The 12,502-nt window shown below is 38.9% G+C and overlaps 1 protein-coding gene across 3 annotated transcripts in view; it reads left to right on the forward strand.

Moving 5' to 3' along the window:
• The window catches only part of TENM1 (teneurin transmembrane protein 1), a 531,802-nt gene that overhangs the window by 461,161 nt on the left and 58,139 nt on the right, over positions 1-12,502 (forward strand). For all 3 annotated transcript variants that reach the window (XM_040999695.1, XM_040999696.1, XM_040999697.1), the window contains one exon: positions 1,530-1,684. In XM_040999695.1, coding sequence (XP_040855629.1) covers positions 1,530-1,684 — 155 coding nt within the window. The remainder of the gene's footprint in view (positions 1-1,529; positions 1,685-12,502) is intronic.

Genomic DNA, 12,502 nt, shown 5'->3' on the forward strand with positions numbered 1-12,502 from the left:
CCTCTAAAAATGCTAAAGGCATTTGTTGGCATAGAATTTCCTAGGGTAGGCATGTTTGTTTCCTTGAGAACTAAGCAAAGCATAGATGACGTTGGAGGTTTTGAGGGATGTTGAAATGAGTCTGCAATTCTTACAGATGTTAAAGATTAGTGCTTCATGAAGTAGACCAGGATTAATCAAAGCAAGTGATACATCCAAATCTTAATATTAAATCCTTGACCATCAAAGCAGCTCACCTACAACAGTTTATTATGTTGGATTTATAAATTGTTTTGGATGAGTTCATCCTTTACCAGAAAAGTTAGTGTGTGTGTGTGGTGTATGTACATGGTGGTGAAAGCACAGAAGTTTTTACTTTAACAACATTTTCAGTGAGTTTCACTAGATCAGAATAAAAGGCAGATAGGAAGACGATACTGTTGACTAGTTTGTAAGTACCATAGTCCCCTCCCCCAGATCAGTGTTTTTACTTTCCGCAATTTCAGTTTCCAATGGCTAACCATAATCACATAATACAGAGAAGGAAATTACAGAAGTAAACAATACTCAAACTTTAGGCTGTGTGCCACTCTGAGAAGCAACCTAAGCAGTTGTGGTACAACTCCAGCCCCATATAAATGTGTTATCTAATAAGATACAACAACTTAGGCATCAGGTAACCTAACTTGCTTCCATTTTTCAAGCTCTGCCTCAGTTTTCAGCTGACCTCTGCCTCAGTCCTCAACAAACCAGAACAGTTGTCACATTGAATGAGACAGAATGGGCTTTCCCTTATTTACATCATAGGAGACTGAAATTTGGAAATAAATGACTTAAAGTCATATACCATGTGTTAAGTGGTGCATTCATTACTGGAACCCAAGCCCTCTTACTGTTATTGTAGTACAAGTATATTTTCCAAGAAACCAGGCTGCAATTAACACAGTCTATGAAAACTGTGGAAAATTTACTGGCTTTTATCTCTCTAGAAGCTTGGCCATTTTCTGTGTAATGCCGTAATTTTGCTCTTCAACCTCCCTCTTAGTAGATAATACAGAGAGGGGAAAAAAGCTTAGTGCAGTCTATCAGAATTATTACACAATCCCTGTTAACTGAGTGTGAATTGATGAAAAAAATTCTAATGCTTTCCAAGTCACTTGTTTCTTAATTCAGCTATGAATAGAAGCAGTGGCCTATGCATCTATACTCTAAAAGAAATGTAACTTACACTACCTTCTCCTTTTTGCAGTTGGATTTTACTTTTCTGTTTGCAGGGGGTGGAAATAAAGTATCAAGGGTGTGGAAATGTAAAATTATGCCAAACCAAATCATTACTTCTGGCCTTCTATTCGTCCTTCTTTCTGGCACACAAAGAAATGAATGCATGACCCAACAAACCTCTCTCATGTCTGTCTTTCTTATACTGAGTAGCATTGAATCCACATGTCTTTAAAATGCCTTTCCATTTCTATGACTTCTTTCAGAATCCCAATCTCAGTGCAAATGTGGCCCCCTTAGAATACTGATGCTCATTGGCTGTTTCCCAACAGGCATCACAGTTGATAAGCATGGACTCATTTACTTTGTGGATGGGACTATGATTCGGAGAATTGATGAAAATGCGGTGATCACAACTGTAATCGGCTCAAACGGTTTGACTTCCACCCAGCCACTGAGCTGTGACTCAGGAATGGACATCACTCAGGTAGGCACCACTGGTTTCCAAGTATTATCGCCTCTTGGCATCATGGAAATGCATAACAATTTTCTCCAACAGAAATTAGGTAGAAAGGAAGCCTGGTGTATCTGTTGTAATACCAAATAGCAAGAAGCTTCTCTTTATGCAAGCTACTTTTTTCCTCCTTAGGAAAAAAAAAAAAAGAGTAAGGTAAGGATGGGTGTGTTGTGAATTGGAATATTGGGATAAACAAGTCTCTCAAAATCATTTGGAGGATAATGACAAACTCATCCATTGAACATTTTCTAACACATATAATTTTTTATTTTTAAATGAAAAATTTACACAGATTTGGAAAAAGCAGGCACTACTAGAGATCTTTAGAAATAGTTTTAATAACTACATGACTAGTTATTCATCTGTAGTCATAGCCATTTATCTAATATGTGGTCATTTCTAATGTGTTTGAACATTTTCTTAAAAGTAACACCCCCTCTGAAATCCATGTGTTTTATACTTACTTCGAAAAGCTTTTGGACAGTCAGACTTAAAAGGAAAATTCTGTGTAGATGTCATCTGGTTCCAAACTCCTGATTGTTACCACCATTCTATGCAGTCAGTACTAGGCAGGTAGAGAGATTACAGAGCACACCACATACTCCCAACTAAGACCTCTATTAGTCTGGAGAGATAAGGGGTTGATATGTAAAATGACGGAAACAGAGCAGACAGTTCTCAAAGGGGCTTTCCAGCTGTACCATTCCATAACTCTCAAATCTGATAGAGTAGATTATTAAATGATCTTTTCAAAGGAATTAGAGTAGACATTAGTAGTTTTAGGGTTGGTTAGTGATAAGAAAGGATGGGTTTGAGCTGCAAGTAATAAAACACTTGTCTAAAAACAATTTAAACATTAAGGTTTAATTATCTCATATAATGAGATGTCCAAACATAGGCAAAGATGCCAGCAGACTCTTGTGTCATGTTAACTAGAATGGAGTCACATGCCTGTTACTAGTAAAGGGGAAACGAGATTCCTAATGGATTCAGATGCTCTGAAACTGGGTCACTTTCACTGAGCATGTTGCTACTGCAAATCAAAAATCAAAGTTCTATTAACAAGAAATGAAGGATTGTTATTGGTTAGGCAACCAATGGTACCATCCACAGTTAAAATATTCCTGTAGCTTCATTTTTCAGCCCACCTGAGACCTAGGATAACAAGCAAAATGAAATGAAATCTTGCTTTATTCCTTAACTGTGTCATCTCTGGCTACCTCTACCCACCATGAGCACACTTTTCCGTAAAGCACCAGAAATGTGCCTATTTGAAGTTCACTTTTTTCACTGTTTCCCTGCCTTACCCCAGAAACTCAGAAAATGGTCATATAAAGTTAAGCTCAAAGATAAAAGAGAGTCAGGAAAACTGGAAATCTGACAAACTGAACAAACCATTGTTAAGAGAGCTTTGAGTAGATTGCACTCTCAATCCTAAAAACAGGGCTAACTTTCCATGATTTAATCTTCTGCAGAAGACAAGGAAAGGAAGCATTACTTATGGCAATAAGGATGAATGTGAATGTATTGATACAGGGGAGGGGGAAAAAAAGAGATGCACGTGGAAGATTCACCAGCAAGATATTTTTAACTTAAAATAGCACAGTTAGCATTGTAGCCAAGCAACTCTAAACAACTTATCTGTTTATGCATGGGAAAAATGAAGCAAAAAGAGAATCCTTTGTCTGAAAAAGGCACAAACTATGAGCCTCATCATCATCCGAAGGGTTCTTTTTCACAACCATCTTCCACCAGAATTGGCAGCATGAAGGCCACCTGGTCCCTTTCAGTCCGTGAGGTGCAGTACAGCCCACTGAAAGGGAGCCCTGGGAAGCAGGTGATGGAATCACATCTACACTCTGGCATTAACTCCAAGCTTCAGTCTCCCTTGAAGCACCCTCTTTGCCTTTTTGAGCTTTTGAACCACAGGGAGGCTTGATGTTAATGGGAGGTGAAGGGGAAGAACTGAGCAGGGCAAAAGGAGGGTGCTAGAAACCAGAAGGATTTACTGGGGAGGAAAGTTAACTTCAGGTACAAATTATTTGGCAGCTAACTCTGCTGCTGTCCCCCATTCCCTGCTCTGTATCTTAGGCACACTAAAAAATTTACGACACTTGATCTGCCCACATTATCCTAGAAGTGATCTCTACCATTGTGTCCAAATTTTCACCTATGACTTTTTATTAAAGCCCTGCTTCTGGTGGTCCCATTTCCTGGTCTAAATTATTACAGCTGCTGCAAAGACCACTCTGCACTGCTCACATCTCATCTCTTCCATGGAAACTTTTCTGAGTGGCTGTAGTCCTCACTGTTGTCTCATTCCCATCACCACACTTAATATGTAATGTATTCTCTCCTGGAAAACTGCATGTCCAAATAATCTCAAATAAATAGCATATATTTTCTTAACATGCACAGTAAGTGCTAGGTAAACACAGCTCACATGTATATCTGTACCAAAAGGACACAGTGGTGAAAAGAGTAAAGAATCAGGTGAAGCTAGAGAGAATGAAAAGGTAAAAGACTCTATAAGCCTGATAGTTTGTTTTATATGGTAGGCAGTGGGTAGCCAATAAGAGCATTAAGGAAGGAAATAGATTTTTTTTGGAATAATATTAAGCATGAAAATGCATTTTTAAAAGATCATTGTAGTTATGGTGTAGAAAATCAAGTGGAGCAAAATAGTGCTAGAAGCAGAGACCACTTCTGAGGCAATAGAATTAGAATACAAATAAGCCAGGGACAGCATATGCTGATGTATGAATGCTTATCATCTTTTAAGTAAATGGGTATGAAACTCACTTTCCAATGGTTTTTGGATGTTTTGATGTGTCTTTGGGATACAATTGTGGAGACTAGCTATAAGGTCATGGTAATGGCTGAATTTCAAATATGATACGGATGGAGAAAGCCAAAAAGATGAGTGAAATAGTCGAACTAAAATTAGGGAATTGGGCCCGGCAGCGTGGCCTAGCAGGTAAAGTCCTCACCTTGAATGCACCGGGATCCCATATGGGCACCAGTTCTAATCTTGGCACCCCCACTTCCAATTCATCTCTCTCCATGTGGCCTGGGAAAGCAGTCAAGGATGGCCCAAAGCCTTGGAACCCTGTACCCATGTGGGAGACCTGGAAGAAGTTCCTGGCTCCTGGATTCTGATTGGCATAGCACCGGCCATTGCGCTCACCTGGGGAGTGAATCTTTCTCTCTGTCTCTCCTCCTCTCTGTATATCTGACTTTCCAATAAAAATGTAAATAAATCTTTTTTTTAAATTGGGGAATTGTTGACTGACTTAATTTCAGAATTAAGGGAGTATATGAATGATAATACTGTTCACTGAGAGAATACAAGAGAAAAAAAGCAGATTTGAATGAGGGTTCAGTCAGAGACATGTTGATTTTGAGGGGCCAATGTGGCACTAAAGGATGCCTGGGAGGCAATTGTTCAAGGGCTTAATTAGCTATGTAAAAATTGTCAAAATATTAAAACAAAATGAAATAAATAAAGTTCAAGGGCTGAAATGTAGATTAGATTTATGACTATTGGTTTCTCTACAGAAATGGCAAATAAGGGGATGGATGAGATCTCCTGAGAATGGCATATAGCATAAAAAGAGATAGTGTTAGGCTGAACTTTGAAGACCATCAGTGAGAAAAGGCTGACCAATACACAAAAACAGACTGAAAGAAAGAGACCTGACAAGGAAGGAAAACTGGAAGGGAACGTGCAATAACAAATGCTCTATAGAAGTCATGGGAAAATTGGGTGTTTCCTTAAGAAGCCAGTTTGATTTACAGCAGTAGTGACTCTGATAAGAGTACCATAGACAGGGTGCTAGTTCATGGGTGTCAGATTTTAGTGGTAGCACAGGAAGTGGGCAAGTGAACAAAGTGAACAAAGAATACTTTGAGATCTTTGGGAAGAGGCGCCTAGGCAGTAAAGTCAACCAGTTCCCAGGTGTGGGCAAAGCAGCACACAAGTGTGGCACAGATCAGGGAACGAGATCTGCCTGGTGCATGGGTGGAGTGCTTACCAGAAGGAAGCCTGTGTGTGGCACAACTTACTAGATGCTCAGCCATTATGGCGAGAGCTTCCTGTGTGTTTAGACAAACTGTGGCAGATTTGCAACGGATGTTTCCCATGGCTGTACTTAAGAGTACGGGCTGTCTTCAGCTAGAGGGAAGAGAGCTGAGTAGGGAGCTGGTTCCCAGCACCGTCAGAGAGCAAAACCCCAGTTGTTTATAGTAGTACTTACAGTGACCCAGCTGAGCTGACACAGTGCTTGGTTTCATACTGCAGTAAATCCAAATGTATTGATGGTGGAGGATGGAAACAAATGTCTCAGTGAGAGTACACAGTTTCTGCTGACAAAACAGACAGGAGAGAAAACCGAGGCCTGCACTGCAATGAGACGATTTGAGGCGGACCTTAAGAAGGGCTTACTGTCTAAAACTGTTTTGTAGGGTTCCCACGTTTTGATACTTTTGAAACCAATGTTGGGTCCCTATCACCTGTGACTGCTCACTTATACTCCTCCCTGGAGCCTGAAAAATGTACCAATCATTATCTAAAAGATCCTTCCAGCTCGGTGTCGGCTTCTCTACAGACATATAACCACATTCCTCAGTTTTCCTTGTTGCTTTCTCAGCATTTCAACATCAAAAGATCTCTAATGAGGGAAGGCCCACTCCTGCTAGCTTAATACCTATAGAAGCTAGGAAGTGATACCACAGATTTGTTCCCTGTCTCTTACTGGACTTGGTTTTCTGGGCTTTCTGAGGCAAACCTGAGCCCCAGCAAAAATCAGTTCTCCATAGCCTATCCTAACCTTCAGCAGTTCCTCATGTCCTATGTTAATTCTAAGAATAACTGCTAACCACTTATTGAGTGATTACTGTGTTCCAGAAACAATGCTAAGCATCTTATTCACACTGCTGCATTTGATCTCCACAACCCAACCATCCTTGTGAGGTAGTTATTATCACGCCCACTTCTACAGAGAAGAAAATGGATAGCCAGAAAGATTAGATATGATGATAGTTCCAAAAGGCCATGGAAACATGCAATTAAAAGTATGGAGTTATATTGATGCGATTTTTTTCATCATGTCAAAAAAGCATATTATAAAAATTCATGAGTCTCAAAAAGTTTTCACTCAGATAAATTTGTACTTTTAATTCTACATATTGTACTATGGTCATAGAGTTATTAAATAAAGTAGGCAAGATTCAAGTATGAGATTTCTCACCTTAAAGGTATATATATACTTTTCCAGCTTCTGCATGTTCAGTGAACTCGAGAGAAGGACCAAATATTATTGTGTGACAAATTCTACTTAGATGAAAATATGCCATTTATTCACAGCATGTATGTGTTGAAGAGTTTAATAAAATCTAATTATCTTAGGAAATGAAATTTCCCTTAACAATAAAAATCAGCCACTTATTCAAAGTCAGGATCTTTTTTTCTCTTTTTTGATTTACTGATATGTGAAACTGCACTCTTGTTTTAAACTCAAAAGCATAGCTTCTCTTTGTAAGCACTGCTATAAACAACCAGGCCTTTCGCTTCAGGAGACGAGTTGATTGTGGAGAGATTGGGCTCTTTATTTCCTTTACGCCTTTTGAATCTTCGTGCTCTGTGCTTCCAGCTGGTGCCTGACTAGAATGGAACTGGAAGTTAGACCAAGCTGCTTGGTAGAATAAGGAGTTTCAGAACTGGATCTAATCCATGGAGCCCATTATTATTAAAAGAAAATAAAAGTCAGTCTAACAGCAGATGCACAAGCAGCCTGGGCCTACTGCATGCATAGATAATCAAATTGACCTAATGTCAATCAGGCACACACTTTGAGGTATTATTTTCCACCACACATGCAGCACTCCATCCATGCTTGCTGAATGAGCTATATAAATACTCCACGGTGGTTCTCAGCACCTGTGCATAGGCCTAATGAGGTGGAGGAGGAGACAGCACCACAGTGATGAAGAAAAGACTCTGCTTCTCTAGTGAGGGAAACTTTAGCCCGAAGCATTTAGGGTTTGTTTGTTTGTTTGTTTGTTTGTTTAGTTAATGCACCAAGAGTTGGATGCCTCTCCCCAGTCAAGTGATGCTGGCCTCCCCTTCAGAATATTCTCACCTTGCATAATAACCAAAATCTCAAAAGCTTCTTGTAAATAGGGAACTTACTGCCTCCCCGAGGAAGGTCATTCTATCTTTGGATGCCTTTGCCAGATAGAAAGCTCTTCTGGGATCCCTTTGACTTTATAGTTTCTTTTAGCTTTAGCCATCTACCCTTACTGCAACTCTTCAGGCCCTGAGTAATAAATTTAATCAAGTTATATGATATTAATATACTAATGAATGCAGTACTAGACTAGATACTAAATATGTAAGACTACTATAAAAAAAACTCACAGAAAATGGACACTTTAATTATGCAGAACTTTGTGTGAATTTCAAAAATTGTACCAAAATAAACTCATCTTATTTCCCATGAACTTTTAAAAAGAGAATTATGTATTCTTTTTGGAAAGATAAACTTACAGAGAGAGAAGGAAAGACAGGGAGAGAGAGAATCTTCCACTGGTACACTCCACAGATGGCCACAATGGCTGGAACTGAGCCGATGCAAATCCAAGAGCCAGGAGCTTCTTCTGTGTCTCTCATGTGGGTGCAGAAGCCCAAGGATTTGGGACATTCTCTGCTGCTTTCCCAGGCCATCAAACAGGGGGCTGCATTGGAAATGGAGCAGCTGGAAAGCCGAGACACAAGCCAGTGCCCATATGGGATGTCAGCACTTGAAGATGCAGGATTAGCCTGTTGACCATGGCACCAGCTCCTGCCATGAACATTTTGAAGTACCTCTGTATGTTATTTAATCCTCAAATATTTTCAAGTATTCAATTTTGAAAGGTTTATTTTTTATCCATTTATTTAAGATTTACATACAGATAGAAAGATGGAGAGAGAGAGAGATTGAGATATCTTCATCTGATGGTTCATTCTCCAAATGGCCACAAAGGCCATGGCTTGGCAGGTCTGAAGCCAAGAGGTTTTTTAGGTCTCCCTTTAGGTACAGCGACCAAGCACTTGAGCTTTTACATGTACATTAATAGAGAGCAGAATCAGAAGTAAAGCAGCCAGGAAATGAACCAACACACATTTGTGATGCCATCATCACTGGCAGCTTAATTGTAATGCCAGCCTTGCTCGCATTGTTTTTTTTTTTTTAATAAATATGGGATACAAGATTCAGACAAGCTGAGCAACTTGTTCAAGTTCACACCAGCAATGAGTAGCAGAGTTGAAATTTGAATGTGGTCAATCTAATGCCAGAGTCCACATTATTTTCCCCCAATCAGTATATCCAGCTCTCTCCTTTGAGTGAGCACTTTGCCGTGTAATTAAGATGCTCACATGTAATTTAGGATGCTCACATGGGATATTCAGAATGTCTGGGTTTGAATCCCAGCTCAGCTCCAGATTTCAGCTCCCTGCTATTGAACACCTTGAGAGGCAGCAGTTGATGACTCAAAGTACTTGGATCCCTGCTGACCATGTGGGGAACTAGGATTCAGTTCCTGGTTCCAGGCTTCAGCTTGGCTCAACTTTGACTGTTGTGGGCATTTAAGGAGTAAATAAACAGGTGGGAAATATTCTCTCTCTGTTTCTTTCACTACTCCCTTCCCTTCCTCTCCCTCTCTCTCTCTCTCTCACTCTCTCTCTCATGCACACTCTTCATTTCAAAGGAAATTTTAAAATAAATACAAAAATAAGCATGCCTAAGTAATTTTCAAACTGTCTCCTCCGCTACCACATCCAAAACTCATTCAACATTACCTCCCCTAGCATGAATTTGAGTTCCTTCACTATTCTACTCACTCTGCTCTGGATGTGTTTCCATTTATTTAATATCTATTTCAAAGGATATATCCAGATATTCTCTGACTACTACAGGGGGGTGGGTATCAAACCCATCTGTATTTTCTATTTCTGATCCTTTCACCTTTCAAGGGCATTAGCCATTAAATGTTCATTTCAAACAAAATAAGCTTCCGTTTGTAAAATACATACAAACTGGATTCAAACAAGAAGTGATGTCCCAGGACCTCCCCAATTCTGACTCAGACCACTCAGTAGTAGCGCATATGGAACCCCTAATATACTTTTACAAAATGCTGAAGCACAAAATACAGGTTAAGAAGCCAACAGCCAAAGTTTATTTTGGACATTATTTACTGTACATCATATTTTTGACATATGATATTGCCTAGGACTAAAAATTGCTATTTCTTAGCCCCATCTTATCTTGTATTTTCAAAATTGTTTATTTGCATCATACTACAACGGTTTATATCTGTCTACATTCAATCCACATCACTTAATTTAGTCCATTTCTTTGTCTTCTTTTGCAATAACACAGTTGCTTCACTATTCCTCCCAGATTTGTGTCACCTGTGGATTTTGTAAATGCCTTCTGTGTGTTTATCCATGATAAAAGCAATGGATAGGTAGGCAAGATGAAACTGTGACATCGTTAGCCTAGTTACCTGTTCAATTATGAACCCATCTATTTGAACTGTTACCTGTAAAGTATGATTCATAGTAAATCAAAAAATCAATGTAATGAACTATGACTGCCTCTTTTTAAAAAAATGAAACGCAACAAAAATTTGTGTGATGTACTATAAATGTAATTATCATTTCATTCAGATTTTGTTCCGACTAGTTAATGATGTAAAATATAGTTCTGCATGAGGATCATAATCAAAAGCAATGTTGCAAAGTCAAATTTTTTTTACCTAATTTCCCCCCAAATTATCTACTAAGGCATAGCAAGAAACCGTATCAGGTTGATAAATCTTTCCAAATAAATAAAAACTATTTACATTTGTCTATAGTTATAGTATCAATAAACAGCAGTTCTTAGTCCAAGAACTAAGAAATAACGGTTTCATAATGCTTCTGGTTATCTTTTTTAGATTAAGCTCCATGACATTTGTGGGACACATTATCTGATTCCTCTTGAAGATAGAACTCTGCTTAACAATCTCTCTAATCTTCTACCAGCTATTATTTTTTAGTAATCACAAGAAGGTTCTAACACTCCCTTTACAAGATTCATGTAACTCGTAAGTCTTCCTGGCCAATTGAATTTTAGTAAATTGAATCCATACTTTTGTGGATCATTGTTTTATTATTTTTGCGAATATAAATAGGGCATTCATATATACATACAGCTCAAAGGACACAATATTCCCCTCCCGGCCTCCTTCCTTCCTTCCTTTCTTTCTTTTTTTTTTTTCCCTCTAATTTTTGCAATAACACTTTCAACAGGCTGAATGATCAGTTTTATATAATGCTCAACAAGTAAAAAGTAGAAAGGCCACTGTGCCACAAGAATGCTATAAAATAATCAAACTGTGAGATGCCAATTTCACTTTTCTACATTCAGCAATCATTCTCCTTAATGCAGAAAAGACACCTGTCTCTTCTCTTCATCCATCAGCATTACAGTACCTGCTCCAAGCAGCAAAACTCTTCTTTTTGTGGTTGTCTTCTGTTCTCTACATACCAAAAAAGCTATTTTCTATTGTCCTTAGAATTTTTTTGCAAGCTTCGAATAAACCAACCACAGCCAGAGAGCAGGGGAAATATAAAACTGCTTCTTCAAAATCTACATGTTAATTCAACTTTGCACAAGTGGATTCAGCATTTTCTGTTGTTTTCAAAAAAAATGTACGATAACATCCAGGCATAAAAACATCCAGGCATGAAAAGTTGCAACAAACTGTGGAGAAAGAAGAACAGAAACGATAGTTTTAGAACAGAAAAGCACCTTCATTTCCCCTTAAACTCTTGCCTAATGTCTCATTGTCTCTCCCTCTTTCTTCTGCCCACCCTTTCATGTCTAAAGATTGTCCTCCTTATCACCCTGAATGATATGTATGATATTGAAGCTCAAGTTCTTCAGGAGTTACTTACCTTTCTTTTATTCACCTCTGCCACTCTCCCATGTGCACAGTGAAAGAGAACAAAATTAGATCTTTCCCATGAAGGCCATTATAAGTAAATTCCCTGCAGAGACACACTTCAGAATTTTGTGAAACTCTGTAGGGAATCAAGAAAATCTGAATTATAATAAGTTTACTTGAATAAAGGGATCTCCTGGGGGGTGGAGAAAGAAAGTTTATTTTTAAAGTTCTCGCCACCAGACATGGAAATCTCCCTACCTCCATCCCTACTACACTTTCTCAATGCTTCAATACTGAAAACTATCTAACTTGCTAGGCAAAGAAAAAGTCTAGGGTCACACTTCCAGATAATGCCAAGAGGTGGATATGATATAGAATGCAAGAGTGAGTTGTGGGTCAACAGCAAGACAGCAAAAATGAAGCCAAATTATCTGAAGTACTTGCAAACATTTCTTGGGGATCAGCTATCCTAGCAGGCAGCGGGTACAGCTGGCGGGGGGGGGGGGTGGTAGCGGTGGTGGGGTGGAAGAAAGAGGTGGAAAAAAGGATAAGAGAAATTTCGGAAGAATAGGGTCAAACAACAGATTAATTAGCCATAGGAGTAACGGGAAGAAAACAGAAAACTTACTTTTAAGCCTAGGTGGCTAACATATGCTCCTTCTGATTGATCATGGCTAGTTTAGTCAAATGAACCAAGCATTTGCATAGTAAATATCAGCTAGTGGATGGAATGGATTTAAAAACCATATAAACCAAGCCATCAATGGATTTTCCCATTTTCTCTCGCTGTTGTCATGTTTGGACAACATC

This window comes from Ochotona curzoniae, unplaced genomic scaffold (genome assembly GCF_017591425.1).
Source record: "Ochotona curzoniae isolate NIBS_2020 unplaced genomic scaffold, NIBS_Ocur_1.0 scaffold_1852, whole genome shotgun sequence".
Lineage (NCBI taxonomy): Eukaryota > Metazoa > Chordata > Mammalia > Lagomorpha > Ochotonidae > Ochotona > Ochotona curzoniae.